The following is a 21,987-nucleotide window of genomic DNA, read 5'->3' as shown; positions in this document are numbered from 1 at the left end:
CCTTGCAGCTTCTGAACGGCTGGGACTGCAGGCGTCTTCCCTCCTGTGGGTGAGAACTAACCCCATCTGGGATCTGCTCTGCTTCCCGAAACCGGGCTCCTGCCTGGCAGTGCCACACATTAGGCCCCGCCCCCCTCCGATGTGCTACACTGTTGGACTCGGAGCAAAACAATTCACTCCTAAAAGGCCAGTGTTCGCCTGTGTTTGTCTATATATAAATAGTTTTAATATTACAAATGGAATCATCCAGTGCAAGTTTTGAACAGAAAACAAAACGGTGCAGAGTCTGAAATGAAAAAGTACTGAAATCTGACAGGAATAGGCTCTTGTTCTCTCCTTTCATTTGCTAACGGTCAGAGCACAGAAACACCATTGTTAACAAGCTATCTAAATATCTCAAGCTGGGTATGTCCACTGATTGTCTACTTAGTTTCCTGAAATACGGCTTTTTGAATACATCCTTTTACACAAACACACCAACGCCAGTGAGAAGATAATGTCTTTATTGAACGAAGCAAAATAATACAATGGAAAAATGTAATCACCTATATGAAAAATAAATAAATAAACGAGGCGCGTTATCCGTGAGATTCCGGGTGATTTAATTTTGTTTTGCTTTTGCGCTACGTTTTTTTAATTCAAATCACTTATTTATCATGTCTGCTCTCTATTTTTCTTAGGTAGTTAATTCAATATTATTTTCCTTTCTTTTTCGTAAGAAGTTGCCTGTAACATTATCTTGGCTTTGGCACGGAAGAGCAGAGAGAGAGAGAGAGAGAGAGAGAGAGAAAGAAAGAAAGAAAGAGGGCAAGAGACAAGACAGTGTGAGAAACGGGTGGAGGCCGTGCCTGGCGATCCTTGCCCCTCTTTCCGAGGTGGGATACAGCTTTGGAACTCGAGAGCGGAGATGCTGCAGTGGAAATGAACTGATTGCCCAAACTACAAACACAGCCCAGAGCACGGATCTCTACGGATGCCTACTGAAATGCCAGCAACGCGCCCTTCACAAATCACACACGCGCCACTTCCTGCCAATAAAAATTCTCGGCCGCGATAACATATAATCCGCACCTGCAGTCCACATATACTCCTCTGTCAGCATTACAGACATTGTTTTTTCGGGTGCACGTCTGTGGTTTTCGCCTCTCGCTTTCCCAGCGCAGGGGAAGAAGGCGCTCCCAGCAAGGCGAGAAACAGCCGAGAAACTCAACTGAACCCGACTGCGCGCTTGCCATCATTTCTGCCCTCAATTTGGTGACCCTTGCTAGTGTGTTCTGGTGCGGACAGAATCTGTCAATCCCATTTCTTATACAAAAAACGAAACAAAATAAAACAGGACAGGAAAAAAAAATATATAAAACCATAGTGAAACGGAAGTGGAGTTCATCGGGGGCGAGGACAGTGGCAGGAGTTGGTAGCATGTACAGGTGGGAGGGTCCTGTGAAAGCTGGGGCTGTACGACAGAGGGGGGGGTCAGCCTCGTGCATGGCCAGCTAATGTACCATATTCACAGGGCGCCCCTCGAGGAGTCTAACGAGGCTGGCGTGGGAATTCGGAGCCTCTGCCTGCCTGCTAGTGTCAGTGATACATCAGCCTGTAGGGGCTCTGTGCGAATCTGCCCTGAGCGGTGGACGTGTGGGGGCGGGGGACACCGGTCAGTCTGCCGGGCCGAAGCTCAATAAGAAATCAAGTGTCCTGTAAAATATTGCAGGCGGAAAAAGAAAGCGAATTAAAAAAAAAAAAAAAAACACTAAAGTGTGGTGGAGCTTGTGAGGTGATTCTGATCTGACTGGGCTGGAAAGGACATGGGGATGGGGGGGGTGAGACGGAGAAGGCAGGCAGACGGAGGGGTGGGGGGGTTAGGGTTGCTCTGAGCGCTGCCGTGCGAGTCCGGGAGCGGTGTGTGGGACGGAGGAGGAGTGTGTGTGTGTGTGTGTGTGTGTGTGTGTAGGAGGAGGTAGGGAGGTGTATGGAGCAGTGGCCCCCACTTCCCCCTGCCGCCAGCCCGAAGTGTGGAGCTGGGGGGGTTAGACACGGCTCTGGAAGGAGTCCAGGTTCAAGGCAGTGTCCAGGAAGCGCTTCAGCTCCTGCAGGTGGGCGTTCTTGTTTCCAGTGGCCGGAGCAGCAGCGGGGTCACGACCTGCGTACCTTTGTGCACAGAGAGAGACAACACATATACCATGAGAACACACACACACACACAGTGAGAACTCTCACACGCACACGCACAGAGAGAACTCTGGCAGCATACCAGACGGGCCGGGTGCGCTCAATGGTGGTGCGGATGCGGGGCTTGACATAGTCGTAGTATCCCTGGTTCTTGTGCTCCTCCTGGCACCACACCAGCTCTGCCTCGGGGTACTTCTCCGCTTCGGCCTTCACCAGGTCAAAGGGGAATGGAGAGAGCTGTGGGGGAGAGAGTGTGTGTGTGAGCGAGCTGTGAGCAAGGATTGTGTGTATGTGTGCATGTGTGAGTGGCTGTACCTGCTCAATGCGACTGATGGCAACCTGGGCCTCCAGCCCACGGGTCTTACGCTCCCGGGTCAGTTCATAATACACCTTCCCTGTGCAGAAGATGACGCGCCGCACCCCCTCTGGGGCCTGTGCTGCCGCCCCATTGTCCGGGATGAGGCGCAGGAAGCGAGTCCCTGCAACACACGCAGAGTCAGCTCCTCAGAGATGCCTCACTGATGGACACACACACAGGTACTGCCAGTAGGTATCTGTGTAGTTACAGTACGAGTGCATGTGTACAGTGTCTCAGTGTGTGTATACAGTGGGGGACTCACCGGGCAGCATGTCATCAAAGCTGGACTTGGCCTCAGGGTGTCTCAGCAGGGACTTGGGGGTGAAAATGATCAGCTGAGGACAAACACACAAGAGTATAAACACAACCGCACAGCAGGGCAGTGGAACCCCCTACCTGTGCCAGGCTCTGCAGTCGGGTCTGTCCCCCGCGGCTCTCTTACCGGCTTCCTGAAGGGCTGCAGGATCTGCCTCCTCAGCACATGGAAGTAGTTGGCCGGGTTGGAGCAGTTCACCACGATCCAGTTACAGTCGTACAGCTGACGCACCGCAAAGTCCTCCGAGATCTTCTGCAAGGGGAGCCAAGTCAGAACACGATTACAATAAAATAAAAACCTCAAAAATATATCTGGATATGTATGTATTTTATGAGTTATTTTTATATCACAATAAAGAGTCAATAAGGTGCAACCAGCTGAACCATCAAACACAAACTGTCAAAACAGGGTGAGTTGGAAGGCACTGCTTTGCATTGTGGGAAAGATGGCTAAAGGCTGCATGTGACCTACTGGAAGCACATCTGGGTCATCGTTGCACATCTGCAGGAACCTCTCTGGGCGAGCGGACGAGTGCTCTGGACCCTGCGCAGATAGAGAGAGTTGGGGGTTAGAGAAGAAGAGAGAGAGAGGAGAGACTATCCACGCCAGTGCAATCCACGGGCCGTACCATTCCCTCCATGCCGTGGGGGAGCAGCAGCACGATGCCGTTCTGGCGCACCCACTTGGCCTGGCCGGGGCAGATGAACTGGTCGATGATGGCCTGCGCGGTGTTGTGGAAATCCCCGAACTGGGCCTCCCACAGTACCAGGGCATTGGGGCTGGCCATGGCGAAGCCCAGTTCAAATCCTGGAGGAGGAGGAGAAGAGAGAGAAAGAGGGAGGAGGACAGGAGCGAGAGGGAAAGGTTACAGTACACGTCTGCCCCAGCAGGAGCTGGTGCTGTGTGAGCGGGTTTTTCATGGCAGCAGGGCTCACCCAGGACGCCATACTCGGACAGGGAGCTGTTGCACACGGTGTAGGGGGCCTGGTTGGCTGAGATGTGGTTCATGGGAATGCAGGTCCTCTTGTCCACGTTCTGATCGTGCAGCACATGGTGACGATGACTGAAGAGAGAGAGAAAAAAAAAAAAAAAAAAAAAAAAAAAAAAATCAGTGACAACAGTGAAAGAGGGAGAGGGAGAGGGAGAAGGAGAAGGAGATGGGCGGGCGGGCGGGCGGGCGGGCTGGCTATTGGCGATTGGTTTGCCATACCTGAAGGTGCCCCTCTCCACGTCCTGGCCGCTTAGACGCACGTGGATGCCCTCCTTAAGCAGTGAGCCGAACGCCATGTACTCCCCCAGCGCCCAGTCCACCGTGCGGTTCCGGATCATCTCCCCGCGGCCCTTCAGGATGCGGCTCAGACCTACACACACACACACACACACACACGCAGTCAGTGACCCGCAGACGAGCTCGAGTGCCAGGGAGGGAGTCGGCAGAACCAGGCGGGGGGGGCGTACCTCCGTGGATGGTGAAGTCCTCGACTGGCACCGAGGAAGCCACCTGCCCGATGTGGCCGAGGTCCTCCTCCCCCAGGCCCGTGGACGGGCATGTCATGCTCTTGGGCTGGCCATCCAGGGTGAAGAAACCTGCCGGGGGGAGGGTGAGGCGTTTAATGATTTCATGTTTTTCTCGATGAAAACAAGCCTGTTTGGGTCGGGGACGGGGGCTCACCGGGCCAGGGGGAGTCCAGCCAGTGCTTGATATGCATGATCTTCTCATCCTTGGAGCGCGCGTGGGCCTCCTCACAGATCTTGTCGTACTTGGAGATCTCCTCCTGGGGACGGGGAGGGACGCGGGTCAGAATTTTTGGTTTCTGATGTCTTACGAATGGAATGCTAACATAAACAACGTCAACAAAAACTAAACGTTCCAAAAAGGATATATGGCCAGTGAATGAAGTGTTTTTCTTCTGGTTGTGTGATCCTTGTCCACTTACAAAACCTGATTACTGTGGGGTCTGTCTCATTTCAAACCTGCTCCTCAGACCGGCTCACCCCGACCCTGAATACACACGTCAATCGCTTTAGCCCGAGTGAGTAAGGTGCCACGATGCGTAGCACCTTCCTCACTCGTGCTAAAGCGACTGACGTGTGTATTCAGGGTCGGGGCGAGCCGGTCTGATGACAGCTGAGCAGCTTTGAAAGGAGACTATGCTCACGAGCTCAGGTACAGGGCCAAGTTGAGATCTCGGGGCCTCCAGGGGCCACGGGACACGCGGTAATCAGAAGGCGTACCTCATACTCCTGCCGGGTCACGGCCCCCTCGGCGATCAGCTTCTCGGCATACTTCTGCAGTACCGGCTTCTGCTTCTTGATCTGCTTGTACATCAGCGGCTGCGTGAACATGGGCTCGTCCATCTCGTTGTGGCCGTTCCGCCTGTAGCTCACCTGAAGGACCCAGGGGAAGATGATTTACTTTATAGCAACTACCATATAAGTATTACCTACAGCATAAACAAAGAAAAAGAATGATAGAGAACGAGAAATAGCTCACCAGATCCACCACCACGTCCTTGTGGAAAGTGGCCCTCCACTCGGCCGCCACGTTGCACACATACACCACGGCCTCGGGGTCATCCGCGTTGACGTGGAAGATGGGCGCATTGACGACTCGCGCCACATCCGTGGGGTACGGAGAGGAGCGCGCCATGCGGGGGTCGGTGGTGAAGCCAATCTGGGGGAGGCGTAGGGAACACATTGCGGAGGGGGTTATTGATAGATTGATTTATTATTTTTCCCCCGTGTGTGTGTGTGTGGCTTCCCCGTGTTGGCGCTGACCTGGTTGTTGACGACCACATGCACGGTACCGTGGGTGGTGTAGGAGGGCAGATCGCTCAGGTGGAAGGTCTCGTACACGATGCCCTGTCCGGCAAACGCAGCGTCCCCGTGCATCAGGATGGACAGCACCTGCAACACACACAGTTTGGTACCGCAGCAGCCCTATGTACAATCACGCACATGCCAGCACACACACACACACGTCAGTCATACCCATCCTTGCCACTGCAGAGCTGCAACACACCCAGTGGAAGCATAACACGCTCACAGCACAGGGAGAGACACAGAGACCCAACAAGACAGACATGCTGACACCAATTACAGATGCACACCACTACACCCACACATAGTTCATATTACCTTATTTTGTCAAATATATATGCAAATTCTTATACTTTCCAAATTGAGATATTTAGGCTTGTCGTAAAGGACTTAAGGAGACGGCTCTGAAGTTCTGCGTTTTACAATACAGGCCTGTGCTCAGCAAAGCACGACAGAAAACACATCCATGCTGGAGATCCCCCCCAACTGACATATGGGCTGCCATGCCCATCTCCACAGAGACCAGCACCACATTGCAATTGAATTATTTTGTGAAACAGACATTCAAGGTAGTTTACATATAACCAGAGCAACAAACCCAAATGCAAACTACATGCTGCTTCTCCCTCAGTTTGATAACAAACAATAAAAGGGACTTCAGACTAACTTACTGACACTTCTACCTCAACACAAAAACATGCAAAAGCCATGTTTGGTCTTAAAAGAAAGAACATTAGCTAAAACAACCATTGGACCATTTATATTTCACATACAATGCAACATTAACATTTGGTAAGATAATTATTCACACATCCTAAGTCATCCACTGACATGGGCTTCAGACCAGCCCCCCCTGGAATTAACATTACTGTAAAACACCTGGCCTGTATGGTATCAACTGTAGGGTCCTGCTTTGAGGGACTTGAAAATGTAATTGATAGAACTAAAACTTGAAAATATAGAGTTACAAACTCTAGCTAACATTTGTACCAGTGTCACATTCCTTAAAGCCATCACACCCCCAATACACATTCTGCAGGAATCAAGGGAGAGGAATGGCAAAGACAGCTTCGATTTGAATTATAATTGTATTACTCCAAACCTACCAATCAGAAATTTGGAGGCAGATAGGTTAGAATCTGTCTAAAACGTATAAAAACAGTTAAAACTAGCAATTTGGAGTAGAGTATTTGAGAATTAGATCTTTTCCATCCTGCTTGTCTCTAACCTATCTTTGCAATTACATGTTGTCCATTTACATTTTTAATAAACCTATAACTTGTATAAAATGAAACCGGTGAATTCATGCAGATCAACCTCACCGCTAATCTGAATTCATCTTAGTAAGGTATTGTGGTAACCAGCGTACCAACCCGGTCTAATTTTCAGAGAACCTGACCATATATACTAGATAACTAGGACTTTATTCAGCCATTATTATTCCTTCTGATATCGATGCCAGATAAACAATCCACACTCCAGGTTAAAGTCCAAGGCCAATCGAAAGTACTTACTAATAAAACAATAACTCTAATGATTAAGTAAAACAATTTGTCCATTGCAACATCTTGGCTGTATCTTAACAGATCAGCATCCTGTCCCTTATTAGACTATGTACACCGATCAGCCATACCATTATTACCACCTGCCTAATATTGTGTAGGTCCCAAAAAAGCCCGGCCAGAGGCATGGACTCCACTAGACCTCTGAAGGTGTGCTGTGGTATCTGGCACCAAGACGTTAGCAGCAGATCCTTTAAGTCCTGTAAGTTGCGAGGTGGGGCCTCCATGGATCGGACTTGTTTGTCCAGCACATCCCAAAGATTCTCCATTGGATTGAGATCTGGGGAATTTGGAGGCCAAGTCAACATCTTGAACTCGTGATTCATCAGACCAGGCCACCTTCTTCCATTGCTCCGTGGTCCAGTTGATGCTCACGTGCCCATTGTAGGTGCTTTAGCATGGGCACCCTGACTGGTCTGCGGCTACGCAGCCCCATAAGCAACAAACTGCGAAGCACTGTGTGTTCTGACACCTTTCTATCAGAACCAGCATGAACTCTTTCCACCAATCTGAGCTACAGTAGCTCGTCTGTTGGATCGGACCACACGGGCCAGCCTTCGCTCCCCACGTGCATCAATGAGCCTTGGCCGCCCATGACCCTGTCGCCGGTTCACCGCTTTTCCTTCCTTGGACCACTTTTGATAGGTACTGACCACTGCAGACCGGGAACACCCCACAAGAGCTGCAGTTTTGGAGATGCTCTGACCCAGTCGTCTAGCCATCACAATCTGGCCCTTGTCAAAGCCGCTCAGATCCTTACACTTGCCCATTTTTCCTGCTTCTAACACATCAACTTTGAGGACAAAATGTTCACTTACTGCCTAATATATCCCACCCACTGACAGCTGCCATGATAACGAGATTATCAGTGTTATTCACTTCACCTGTCAGTGGTCATAATGTTATGGCTGATCGGTGTACATGTGGGTGTAGTGGTGTATGTGTGTAACTGGTGTCAGCACGTCTATAGCTCTCTGCGCACACAGCCACATTCTCAACAAACATACACTGAGAAGGACAGGTTAAGAATGATGGTCCATGCAACAGAGAGACAGAGGGACAGAGATGGCTGGCCAGCCCACAGCAGCTGTACCCTGTTGCCGTCTGTGTCCCCACAGTAGAACTGCTCTGCCTTGGTCTTGCCCTGCACCACCGGGTCCACGGCCTCCAGGTGGGAGGGGTTGGCCACCAGCGACAGGGTGATATTGCGATCGGTCACGCGGTTGATCCGCCGGTGGTACATGCCCAGGTGGTACTTCACATCGCCCGAGCCCTGGGAGAGACACCGAGAGGAAGAGGGGTGGGACGGGCGGAGAGAGAGAGAGAGAGAGAGAGAGAGCAAGCGAGTCAACATCAACGGCACACACAACCACAGGAAGTACAATTCTACAGTTACGGTCCTGCAGCAGTTTATACAGACAGACAGGCACACTGACAGTACAGCACTGACCTCATCAGCAGCTTCCAGCTTGGAGTCAAACTGGCAGAATATCTGCTCCAGCTCCTTGCGGATCACATTGGCCAAGACATTCAGACGCCCCCTGACAGAGAGAGACAGACGGAGAGAGAGAAAGAGAGTAGGGGGAGAGATGAGACGCATGCTCTCATTGCACTGCACTGTGGTGTGGTGTGGATCCTGGGGAGCGGACCTGTGAGGCATGCCCATGATGACCGTCTCCACGCCATTCTCGCTGGACTTGTCGATGATGGTCTTGAGCGCCGGGATCAGGGACTCGCTGCCCTCTAGGCCGAAGCGCTTCTCCGAGGACCACTTCCGCTGCAGGAACTCCTCAAACCTGCGGCACAGGACACGCCCCCATCACACACTGCCCTCTCGCAAACTCAAACACACACACTCCAGCTGCTTATGCGTCAAGCCTGGTCATGGAGAGCTAAAGACACAGGTATTATACAAGGGTTTTAAAATGTTAAACCTACAGAGCCCTGACATTCACTGAAGAGCCCGTTTCCCTGCCCCCATGGCTTTGCAAGATGGATGATTCCCAGCTAACTGATTAACTGTCCGACTATCTGACCGACACACAGACTGGACAGAGTGGACAGTGGTGCTGCTGCCCTGTTCCTGGGGACGGTGCCACAAGGCTGACCTGGTGGAGCGGACCATTCTGGCCAGCAGGGTGCGCTTCTCCTCCAGAGTGAACTGCATCACCCCCGGCTTCTCGAACTTCTCCCGGATCCACTGGCACTGGTCCAGGTCGTTGATAAACATGAACTCCACCCCAATGTGCTGGCAGTAAGCCATCTGCAGCAGAGAGCACAAACATCACACTCACTCAAACATGTTTTTTTCTATTTGTCGTTTTTCTCTTTGTAGCCCTGCCCATTTCCCTTCTGATTTCATGCTCGTATCCACACTTCTAGTATTGTTTTTTACTTAAGTGGTTTGGATGGGGTTTTTCTTAAGTGTAAAACTGAAATTCAAGCATTCTTTCTCCATAGTTTGGAAAGCAAAATTTTACAGTGTCTTACCTCCAGGCGCCGTATGATCTCCCGAAGAGGCAGAGCGCTCTCGTTGCCACCGATGAAGGTGGTGGTGGGCAAGCGGAACACCTTGTCCAGGTCCGACTCGTCCAGCCCATAAAACCCTGGGCGATGAGGCGGGGGTGGTGTGTGGGGAGGGGGATGGTGGGGAGGGTGGGGGGGTGGTGGTGGTAGCAGAAAACAGGAGGGGAGGAGAAGGTCAAGGGGAAGGAAAGCCAGTCCAAGAACAGAACACGGAGCCGCAAAGCATGGTGGGATGGGCGAGAGGGAAAAAATTAATAATTAAAAAAAAGACAACCAGAAAAAGATTAGAGAGAAGGGTGAAAAAAAAAAAAAAAAAAAAAAATCAAGCAGCACAGTATTAAAGCAAAATCAAAATGCAACAGTGTGTTAACAAAAAGTAAAACGTATTATGGTTTTTGCATTATTGAGGACAATGCAAAACACAATGGATGCAAAAGCATGGTGTTCACAAAGCACAGGGACAAAGACAGGTGGCAGCATCGGTGGACAGGGACAGAGAGAGAGATGCAGGAGGAATGCAGTGTTAGAAGGAGGAGATCGGGTAGGGGGGTGGTGGGGGGGGGGATTATAAAACAAGCACAAGTGTGAGAAATATTCATGAGGTTCAGCAGAGCACACACCTGTGCAGGGAGACGGGCCAAGAGTGCCTTATCTATAAGTGCCCTAAATTATACATATCCTATAATAATACTGATGATAAAATGTGTGTTAACACTTTAAACCCCAATTGTGACATATCCCAAACATATAACAGGCTTGACAAAAAATAGACTTCAATATAATTATTCTTATAGGAAGCATTTACTTCTATAAGGACAAACCTAGCTATATTAATGAAATTGGAATGTTTTAATTTTTTTAAATCCACCAAACGATTTTCTCGGCCAGTCTGTATACAGTCAAGTCAACGAGGCGCATTGGCCAAGTGTAAAGAGGTCAAGTTAAGATGAGGTCTGGGGTCAAGGTGGAGAGGGGGTCAGGAGCGTTTTAACAAGATAGGGGTACGGGGTGGGATTACAATCTGAGTGAGCGGCCCAAGGGCTTGAGGCCAACTAGGAGCACAAAGGAGAAGGACAGGGGAGGAAGGGAGAGCTCTTGGGCCACAGTCACAAGACTCAAAGCCAATACCTGCTTATCTGTACCGGGTTATCACAGTTACTTTAGGATGATAAATGCAAAATCAACATGATTTTATTGTATATAAACATGAGGCACCAGTCATCAGTGCGTGCTGCTGTCAGACCAAGGGAAGGCCCAGGTTGTTGGGAGATTAGAAGCGATTCAAACTGCAGTCACTTTAGGAACACATGTGCTGCCCAGCCCAGCTACTTCCTGTCCACCAGTGAGAAACAGACCAGCTCACACCATTAATAATGGAGGGAAGCCCTTCCACTTCAGTGAGGCAACCAGCATGTGTACGAAAGAGATCACTACTGCGCACGTCAAGAACCACACACGCACCCACCCACCCCCACACTCTAGAGGCTCAGGTAGTCACTGCACAAACACACGGCTACAGACTTGGGTGGAGCTGGAAACAGCGCTATACCAGTTCTGGAGCATAGCACAGGCATGGGCTAAAGGTTCAGAAGAGGAGGAGGAGGAGGACAGGAGGGACAGACTACACCAGTCCCCCCCACCCCCACTTGAGGATCTCTTTCATGGTTATGCTCTGTCGATGCAGTCCAGTTTACAAAAGCTTGGTCAGCTCACAGAAAAAAAACTAAAAAGCACAGTGCTGAGACATGAACCAACAAGCTCACAATGAGGGGCGGGGCGGAGTCTCAAACAGAGCTGTGAGCTGCGGAACACACACGGGAAAGGGAGGAACGCTTTAGAGAGAGAACGAGGTAGTAGAGTGAAGGGGGGGAAAAAACAGGGAAAGAAAAAGACTAAACAGTAACAGAGTAACTTTTTATTTATTATTTCTGCGAGTGTGCGACTCTACCCAAGGAATGGTCAACAGGGCAAAAAGGACAAAGACTGGCATTTCAACAAAAGTCTTCTCCCGGAAGGTGCGGCCCATCTAGTATTATTCCTGGCAGCGTTACAGTGTTGATTGTCTCGTTTGACAATGCATCTGTGTGCGCGTCTGTGCATAAGACAATCTTGCCTTGAAGGAATGCACCAGTATATGTGGCGGAAATATTTTCTTCAGGTCTGCAACACACAGACTCATTACAGACCCTTGGTTATTGTACAAAGAACTAACTCAGTGCAGCTCCTGACCCATCATGCACTGAAATGCACTGCAGTGCTTCAAATAAGAGCTTCCTCAATGTGGGCTCACAGATCTGCGAGGCCCCGAGAGCCTTGTAGGGCACACTAGAGCAACGGCCAGGGATCTGCTGTCAGAAATACATTAAACTAAAATTAAAAAGTGAAGCCCATTTCAAAAACATAGAATAATCTTTAAATATAAAAAGGAAAAAACTAAATATAAAACCACAAAAAAAACAAAAAAGAAAAACACAAAACCTTGCAACACCCACATTCTACATCCTACATGACTTCAAGCGCACAACCACACATCTAAAACTGAAGGCCACTGTACTCCCCTACAGGAACACCAGACAGAGACAGTGGAGGCGCTGCAGAGAAGCAGTACTGAACAATTAATCAGCAAGTGCATTATAACTAAAGTGCACAATTATTTTCAGAATAGAAAACGATGCTCACAAACAGCGTCGGTTACCAAGGTATCCACTAAGGTGAATAAGATGGGGGGAGCCATTGAAATGGTAATTAAGACACTTGCACGGTCTCTTTGCTTTGAAGCATCAGACAGAACTAGCAACAGACAAAGAGAGCTATCTAACTCAATAAATAAACAAACACATACATAAGGAGCCCACACAGTGAGCAATACACACAGACTCCATTTCAGTCTGTTGGGCTGCCGGTGCAAATTAAACTCAGGAGTCATAAAACCAAAGGAACATTTATTTATTCATTTGCACACCTTGTACTAATGCTTTCAATCTGTAAAGCAGTCTGTGGGTACCTTGCAAATAGCGCTATACTAAATTAAAATTGGTCCATTGGTTAATCAAATCGCTGGTTCACTGACGGGGCTCTGTGCAACCATCCACTTGTGTCACCAGCAGCAGGCTCCTACGCGAAGCCCCAAAAGGAATGGCACAGAAGCGGGGGCCTTCTGGTCAGGGCTGGAACTGAGCTGAACTATTTAAGACAGATTGCAGCTTCAGACACCAATTATATGATCTAATAAATGACAAGGGGCTCCACCAGCCAATCACAAGCGGAGGACACTGCTCCAGCCAGGATATGGTGTTTGTTTGTTTATTATTTTCTGTTCTTGCAGAGGAAGGGCTGAGAGAGAAGAGAGAGGGAGTGAGAGAGTGAGAGAGAGAGAGATGCCTAGGCACACAACAAGCGAGAGAGAGAACAAGAGAGAGGATGAGAGAGAGCAGGTGCGTACCTCCGACAGTCAGAACGCTCAGCCGCTCCTTGAACACGGCAAGGTCTGGGGGAGGCAGCAGGGGAGAGAGACTCAGGACAGTTAGAGATGGCCCCACAGGGCCAATGCAGCCTACACCCCACCCCTCCACAGACACACCCCAGACGCAGCACTATGGCCAACCACACTGAACAGCCAAGCTAAGAGCCTGATCCTTATCACCATATACATACACACACACACTCACAGATATATATATATATATATATATATATATATATATATAGATATATATAGATATAGATATATATATAGATATAGATATATATAGATATAGATATATACACACACATACATACATACATACATACATACATACATACATACATACAGTGAGGGAAAAAAGTATTTGATCCCCTGCTGATTTTGTACGTTTTCCCACTGATAAAGAAATTATCAGTCTATAATTTTAATGGTAGGTGTATTTTAACAGTGAGAGTGAAATCCAGAAAAACACATTTCAAAAAAGTTATAAATTGATTTGCATGTTAATGAGGGAAATAAGTATTTGATCCCCTATCAATCGGCAAGATTTCTGGCTCCCAGGTGTCTTTTATACAGGTAACGAGCTGAGATTAGGAGCAGTCTCTTAAAGGGAGTGCTCCTAATCTCAGCTCGTTACCTGTATAAAAGACACCTGTCCACAGAAGCAAATCAATCAATCAGATTCCAAACTCTCCACCATGGCCAAGACCAAAGAGCTGTCCAAGGATGTCAGGGACAAGATTGTAGACCTACACAAGGCTGGAATGGGCTACAAGACCATCGCCAAGCAGCTTGGTGAGAAGGTGACAACAGTTGGTGCGATTATTCGCAAATGGAAGAAACACAAAATAACTGTCAGTCTCCCTCGGTCTGGGGCTCCATGCAAGATCTCACCTCGTGGAGTTTCAATGATCATGAGAACGGTGAGGAATCAGCCCAGAACTACACGGGAGGATCTTGTTAATGATCTCAAGGCAGCTGGGACCATAGTCACCAAGAAAACAATTGGTAACACACTACGCCGTGAAGGACTGAAATCCTGCAGTGCCCGCAAGGTCCCCCTGCTCAAGAAAGCACATGTACAGGCCCGTCTGAAGTTTGCCAACATCTGAATGATTCAGAGGAGAACTGGGTGAAAGTGTTGTGGTCAGATGAGACCAAAATCGAGCTCTTCGGCATCAACACAACTCGCCGTGTTTGGAGGAGGAGGAATGACCACAAGAACACCATCCCCACCGTCAAACATGGAGGTGGAAACATTATGCTTTGGGGGTGTTTTTCTGCTAAGGGGACAGGACAACTGCACCGCATCAAAGGGACGATGGACGGGGCCATGTACCGTCAAATCTTGGGTGAGAACCTCCTTCCCTCAGCCAGGGCATTGAAAATGGGTCGTGGATGGGTATTCCAGCATGACAATGACCCAAAACACACAGCCAAGGCAACAAAGGAGGGGCTCAAGTAGAAGCACATTAAGGTCCTGGAGTGGCCTAGCCAGTCTCCAGACCTTAATCCCATAGAAAATCTGTGGAGGGAGCTGAAGGTTCGAGTTGCCAAACATCAGCCTCGAGACCTTAATGACTTGGAGAGGATCTGCAAAGAGGAGTGGGACAAAATCCCTCCTGAGATGTGTGCAAACCTGGTGGCCAACTACAAGAAACGTCTGACCTCTGTGATTGCCAACAAGGGTTTTGCCACCAAGTACTAAGTCGAAGGGGTCAAATACTTATTTCCCTCATTAACATGCAAATCAATTTATAACTTTTTTGAAATGCGTTTTTCTGGATTTTTTGTTGTTGTTATTCTGTCTCTCACTGTTAAAATACACCTACCATTAAAATTATAGACTGATCATTTTTTATCAGTGGGCAAACGTACAAAATCAGCAGGGGATCAAATACTTTTTTCCCTCACTGTATACACACATGATCGTATATATATATTTATGCTTATTATATGTGTATATACATATACACACACATACATATATATACACACATACATATATATATATATATATATATATATATATATGATCGTATCTATCTATATATATTATATATATATATATGATCGTATCTATCTATATATATTATATATATATATATATGCTTATTATATGTGTGTGTGTGTGTGTGTATATATATATATATATATATATATGTATACACACACACATATAATAAGCATAAATATATATATATACGATATATATATTCATCTGGCAAATGGCAAATCTACCTGGCTGAGGAGCCTCACTGTGGTGCAGCCAGAAATGACAACTGAATAATAATGAGGACCCCAACCCCTACATAGCTCTACCAGTGAACCAGCAGGAGCCAAACTGCCTGCTTACTGAGCAACAGTGGAGGACAATTCCTTTGACTTATTTTTATTTAATGGGGGAAGGGGAAAGATAAAAAGCCAAAAACAACAAAATCAGGTAATTTCCCAACTCCTCTCATGCATGACTCGCACTCATCGAGCTGAGCAAAAGGCCAAAGACACAAAGCTGATGCCACACAGCCGTCAATGCGTGCACACTACAGCTCAGTGCCACGGGAACTCTGCCCGTTGTGATGGCGGAGCTTCTTCATTCGACTCGGCTGCGCCTCGTGTGACATGAAGAGGACTGGAAACTGGAAGTTGGATTTAGATGCTTCTCAATATCACTTCTTGACAACTCTTCAGCTGTCGATTGCTGGTCAGAGTTCCTTAACAAGCAGGGGTCATCTCCAGGTCAATGGAGCCCACTGACTGAGTGCACAGGGGTCATTGGGGTCATTTAAACCAATTCAGACAGCACAAACAGAGAGACAGGGCGGGTGGAAAACCTATCAAACAAAAAACAAACATCCTGCACAGAGAAGATATTTGCACTACAGTGCAGTTCTGATCACATCCATGCCATTTTTAAACTGCATGTATATTATGACTGAACTTCCCCGGTGTGCGCTGTGTGCAGCTAACTGCTACAAGCCAGCGTCTTCGTCATTACCAACCAATCGAAGGCCTGGCTGACTGTGTCGAGACTCCCTGGCATAAACCCGGACCGAATACAAAATGCACAGGGCTTCGGTCTCCTGCAGTGGTCACACACACACACGCACACGCACACACACAAAAGTGACACGGCAACAGTAACTACTTAAACAAACATATAAAATAAATCTTATCGGAAGCGGGGAGTGCTTAATGTCTGGATTGTCTGATGTCATGGGACACAGGACCCCGAATGCGGAACACACATTTCAGCACAGCATCGAGGAGCCAGAAGCGTCCACCCCAATAATGTCACTCCCACAGGCCCTCTCTCTCGCACAAGCACTTCTTCCTTCAGTCTGGAAAAACACAGCAGCGGACTACGGCGCAGGTTGACAGGGCAGGGGTTATGGTATGTTAACAATAACCTGTCTGTCACCACTATCCATCCACCACTGCACTCCCCCGGCCCAGTGCCCTGGTCATGTGTGTTCTATTGGGTTGAAAGATGCTCACCGTGTTAGTGATATGATTTGCTCTTGGCTTCTGTTAGTTTTCAATCCCATCTCTTGCATTAACACCCCCCCCCCCCCAGCCCCCAAAGTGCAGCTGTTGGAGATGCTCCCCACCCTCACACCCAGGGGTTTTCAATAGGTGTCTAAATACCCTGTTAATTTGGAGCTTGCCAATCATTGGTTGAATCAATTAATCTGTTTGAAATGAAAACCTCTTGGCTCTGTAGCTCTCCAGGCTGAAGAGGAACAGCCAATCACAGGTACCACAGAGAGCAGCGAGAACAAGTGATGGACCAATCAGAGTCACTGTCAGAGATGGCAGGAGTGGCTGATAGGTTGGTGCGATTCCACATCTGCCTCCTCCAGGGTCACACACTAACAGAAGGCAGATGCTGCATTTCAGCCATTTCCCAGCAGTTTCTGACCACCACAGTGACCTGCAGCCTGCCTTTGTGGTGCAGGGAAGTGGGGCACCCCAGCACCCACGCAGCGCAGCGTTAGTGCAGCGGAGGGTTAGTACAGCACAGTACGGCTTCCCCAGGTGCTGCGGAAGGATAAGGCTGAGGCAGCCGTGCAGTCAGTTGTTAGAGTGATCCAAGGGGAGAAGAGCTCGGAAACTCAGAGCGAAAGGCATGAAAATCAATAAACAAACATTTCAATGAATAAAAGACAGCTATATAAATAGTGAAGTGTGTTCTATGGAGACTGCCATCACGGTCACAGGTTTCCAATGGGTAAAATCCCCACAAATAAAGAATGAACAATTGCACTAAGGTGAAGACAACGGACAAGAGCCCCCCCATGCTGGCAGGACTTAATTTTTGGGACTTAAAATACACTTCTACAGTACACTCCTGGGTAACGCAATTCATAAGGCGCAATCAACAAAAACGTCACGCGATTAATAAGGAGGGAATAAAGATGATACATTTATCGTGAAGGTTTGTTGATTTAAACACTAAACTGTACCCAGCTGGTCTGAACACTTAACTTATGCGATCTATGTATTTGTAGCGAGTGTCACTCAGGGTCCGAGAGAGGTGGGAGAGGGGGATGTGTTCGCTCGCAACGCAGGATGTCTTGCAGTGTTTACCCATTGCAAAGTGCCGTGGAGAAGAGACAATAAAATAAAACTGCCTAATCATAATAATAATGACAATCACTGTAAGTGAAATTAGAAACTATTTAAGCCAGGGAAAGTAAAATATACGCCAACTTGTTGAGAACAGAGAATTGTGATGCGTTCTCACGCTCTCTCTCTTTCTCTCCGTCTCCTTCTCTCTCTGTCATGACCAAAAGGCATGCAAGAGGAGCACAGACAGTGAGGGAGAGAGTGGAGCTGACACAGTGAAGACAGCTCCAGCACAGCACTCTCTATTTCTGTCTTTGTGTATTTGCTTGTCTGTGTGCGTGTTTCCTCTTGGTTAGTGAGGGAGTGGGGCAGTTGGTTAATCAGTCAGTCGTCAGACGGTCGGTCCCTCACCGAGTTTGTCCGGGGACGTGATTAAATCGGACAGAACGACAGAGTCCAGATCGGCGTCCATGATCCCCAGGGGGTCCAGCTGAGCAACATGGTGCCCACGTATCTACAGGGAACACGGGTTCGAGAAGGGATAAAAATAAAAATAAAGGGGTGTATTGGGGGGTGTGAGAGGAGGAGGAGGGTTGGAAGAGCGGAGGTTGTGTAGAAAAAGAAAAAAAGCAGAGAGAGAAGGAGGAGGAAGAAATGGGGAAAATGCAACATTAACACAAACAAGTTCATTGTTTCAGTTTATGGTGTCTTTTTTTTTTTTTTTTTTTTAAGCACACAGCAGAGGAACATTTCTCACCAACATGCGGGAACCCCACAGTAACGGGGGCCTCGTCAAAATTTACACAACTGATGCCCAGAGGATCAAGTTTGGCAATGTGATGCCCTCTCACCTGCAAACAAGGCAACAGCAAGGATGTAACACAAAAGACAAAAGAATGCAAAAAAACAACAGAGGCACAGACTGCAGCCCACAGCCCGGCCGGCCTTCAGGAGCGCTGGACTGACTGGACCATGGGGGGCAGAAGAGGCTGCCGTCAATGCAATCACGAGTGGTGATTTTTATCCAACTACAAAAGGGACTTACTAATGGATATTCAGCCAATGCAGTTACTTGACTGCTATCTGTTCTAAGAGGGACCTAATTAAAGACAGAACCCAGGTTTGCTTGTGTCTGTAGAAGAGGGGGAGACATTTCCTCTGCGAGTAACATGTCTGGGACAATCAGGGCCCCTTAAAAGTGTGGAATTCACTAGAGCTGGAAGCTGTGTGTCACAGTCCTGTTTGCAGGGACCTAAAGGTCTCCCTTGCGTTACAAATTAAGCAAAATCAGAACAAAACAGATTTTTTTTTTTTTTTAAAGAACAGAAGATGCAGCATAAGCAACACTTTTACAAAACTGCTTCCTGCTCTCTCTCAGAACAAGACATGTAAGCAAATAATACAGGAGCAATTTGATACCATATTACATTGTCTTCTCCTTCTGTTGCTTACCTTCCGAGTCCTAAAGCACACAACATAGCATTCACACAGCACCACTGACATGCAGCTGTTCAGAAAGGTGTCAAATCATGTCTTCAGCAATATAATCATGCACATTCAACCCCTATGTAAAGAAACATCCTGCATCTGCATTTTCTGACTGGAGTATCTCGCATTGTAAAACAGGAGGAGGGGGGACTGCAGACTTTAGGATTGTACCATCTACACAGCAGGCGGGGGGGTTGTGTGGGAGTGGGATAAGATGCGTGTGGGGGGTTGAGTAAAGGCTCTGGAGATAATAATGATCAGTCTTTCTTTTGTGTGTGCCTTTGTTACGCCTACACAGAAACGAACACATTAATGAAAATAAGAAAGATGAGAGGCTGCCCCCCCTGCCAAAAACAAAGAGTAGGAACTTGAGGGGGGGGGGGGGGGGGCAGGGAAGAAGCTGAAGCACTGTATTGCTTCCTGTAGACGTCCTGAGAAGCCTCTCTCCTGCATTCAGCATAATCTGAATTACAGCAAAAAAAAAAAAAAAAAACTAATCTGCATTCCCCGGACTCTAGAGAGGGGGAGAACAGGTTCAAACCCACTGCAGTCAAACGAACCGCAGTCCCCCATGTCTAAAAGGTGGCTGATCCGTTTCGGGGACTATGGGTGTCAGGGAAGTGACAAAGCTACTGATGTTGGGGGTGGTGGGGGGGGCTATACGGCGCGCAGCGAGGGACACACTGACCTGATAGGCTCTGATGAGCGACTGCACAGCCAGGTGGTCCTCCACCAGTTTCTCCACATTCGGTTGGGCGTTCACCAGGGACTGGACCTGGGCCAGACCAGACAGACTGGCCCCCAGGGGAGGGGGGCTCTGGTACGCCATGCCTGGAGGGGCGCCTGCATTAGCATTGCGGAAGAAAATGTCCCAGGACTGTAAAGAGCAGAGGGAGAGAAGAGAGCGAGAAAAAATAGAAGGGTCACAGAGAAATAGAGGGGTGGTGTAGGGCAGAATGGAGGAGGGGGGGAGCAGGGAAGAGGGTGATGTAGGGATGGGATGGAGAGAAAAACAGCACAGGTGAGAAGGGTGGTGGGAGGGAGAGAGAGAGAGAGAGAGGAGAATAAATATGAGTGACAGCACAGATTTCTCTCCTTAAACTTCCAAACAAAATCATCTAAAGACCCGGCAGGGATCACATTCACAGGGAAAAGTGGACAGAAAAACAGCCACTTCACTGCGGACACAACTGGTCTGGCTGAGAAGAGGACAGGGCAAGACTGGATGAGGAGTCTGTTTGAAGGACACTAAACCAAGAAAGGCTCAGGGCTGGACTACAAAAACATTGTGACCCACACACTCAGAGTAGAAATACACATCTAACCTTGCAAACAGTAAAAACAACAACAACAACAACAAAAAAACTGATAAAATAAAAAAGCAACTGAATAGATTAAGAAGCCACCACTAAGTACAAGTATTTTATGGGTAATTCTCCCAAAACATCACTAGTATTACGAGAGACTCAAGAATCGGACATATTATCCATTATATTCTTCTATTTTTATTATTATGAAATGCCTCATCTAAAGACATTGGTCTGAAAAAAAGATAATCAGCCAGCTGCATGTTGTGCTACTGGCATGTTTGTACCACCCCCCAGGGTTTTGATTGGAACAAAGGCACCAAATAGGTGTACAAAATGTATGTAAACAAATATCTTGTGTTCTTGGTCATCTGATATGTTCATTTTAACATATCAACAATGTCTGCATGCATCTGTGGCTGTTCATGAGTCTGAGTGGATATCACATTTTTAAAAAGGAGGGTGCTGCAGCCATGTTTGGGTTTCTGTTTCACTTTCTGGTACACCCAACATAACATTTTGCTACATGTTTGGGTTATTTATCATTGCTTTCTGATGTTTTGGAGCTGTATACTTGCACAAAACGTTGTCACAGTAAATAGTGAATGAGTTAACTAAATATGGGTTGGTGTAGCTAGTGGGATCTGTGGAATTCTCAGGCTCTGTGCAACAAGAACGCAACCTGCAACAAGCACACAAACAAAAACAAACAAAAACCAAAAAGACTCGTGACCACTGAAAACCATCTTAAATTACCTTAAATTCAAGTCAATCTCTTTTGCTGACTGAAGTCTCTGTGGTAGCCTGAATTACAAATGAGACGCCTCCAACCAAACCGCTCATTTCACAAAATTGTGTGCTTAAAGAAAGTGTTTCGACCTCGACGTGGGAAAAAAAAAAAAAAGATTGTAAATGGTAAACTATCTACATGATTTATTTCATTATCAATTAGGCCGAATGTTATATCAGTGTAAATTGTATTTATAATGAATAAGGCAGACAATTATGTGTTATTTAGTGAAAAAAGATACTCATGTTTGTGATGACTACAAAGCATTTGACAAAAATGGCATCTAAAAAACTGCAATTTTACGTGATCAGATTATGAACTACATGAAAATGGTAAGGATTTCACTATTGAAACATCATTATTACTTCATTTTGTATGCATTCTAACAATGCATGTTAAGATATGTATTAATTTTTTTTTTTTTTTTCTCCTATTGCCAAGTTGTTAATGCCAGAGGTACATGTTTTCGGAGAGTGACCCATTATACACCGATCAGCCATAACATTATGACCATATGCCTAATATTGTGTAGATCCCAAAACAGCCCTGACCCGTCGAGGCATGGACTCCACTAGACCTCTGAAGGTGTGCTGTGGTATCTGGCACCAAGACATTA

General features: G+C 47.5%; 1 protein-coding gene across 2 annotated transcripts in view; it reads right to left on the bottom strand.

Moving 5' to 3' along the window:
• Positions 1–486: 486 nt before the first annotated feature.
• The window catches only part of ogdhb (oxoglutarate dehydrogenase b), a 33,570-nt gene continuing 12,069 nt past the window's right edge, over positions 487–21,987 (bottom strand). The window contains exons 3-23 of one of the 2 annotated variants that reach the window (XM_066714290.1): positions 19,963–20,151; positions 18,544–18,637; positions 9,716–9,831; positions 9,334–9,488; positions 8,875–9,021; positions 8,676–8,766; positions 8,319–8,498; positions 5,622–5,750; positions 5,338–5,517; positions 5,079–5,231; positions 4,516–4,618; positions 4,302–4,430; positions 4,054–4,204; positions 3,779–3,906; positions 3,472–3,650; positions 3,315–3,386; positions 2,970–3,095; positions 2,790–2,862; positions 2,485–2,648; positions 2,252–2,406; positions 487–2,148 (exon numbers count right to left, since the gene is read on the bottom strand). In XM_066714290.1, the coding sequence (XP_066570387.1) occupies positions 2,028–2,148; positions 2,252–2,406; positions 2,485–2,648; positions 2,790–2,862; positions 2,970–3,095; positions 3,315–3,386; positions 3,472–3,650; positions 3,779–3,906; positions 4,054–4,204; positions 4,302–4,430; positions 4,516–4,618; positions 5,079–5,231; positions 5,338–5,517; positions 5,622–5,750; positions 8,319–8,498; positions 8,676–8,766; positions 8,875–9,021; positions 9,334–9,488; positions 9,716–9,831; positions 18,544–18,637; positions 19,963–20,151 (2,835 nt within the window). In that variant the 3' untranslated portion in view covers positions 487–2,027. Of the gene's footprint in view, positions 2,149–2,251; positions 2,407–2,484; positions 2,649–2,789; positions 2,863–2,969; positions 3,096–3,314; positions 3,387–3,471; positions 3,651–3,778; positions 3,907–4,053; positions 4,205–4,301; positions 4,431–4,515; positions 4,619–5,078; positions 5,232–5,337; positions 5,518–5,621; positions 5,751–8,318; positions 8,499–8,675; positions 8,767–8,874; positions 9,022–9,333; positions 9,489–9,715; positions 9,832–18,197; positions 18,301–18,543; positions 18,638–19,962; positions 20,152–21,987 lie in introns of both variants that reach the window. The other variant, XM_066714289.1, reaches the window with a different exon arrangement.

The sequence above is a fragment of the Amia ocellicauda genome, chromosome 9 (assembly GCF_036373705.1).
Source record: "Amia ocellicauda isolate fAmiCal2 chromosome 9, fAmiCal2.hap1, whole genome shotgun sequence".
In the NCBI taxonomy this organism is placed as follows: domain Eukaryota; kingdom Metazoa; phylum Chordata; class Actinopteri; order Amiiformes; family Amiidae; genus Amia; species Amia ocellicauda.
Note: the sequence above shows the minus strand (reverse complement) of the source record. Positions and strands in the feature narration are given on the sequence as shown.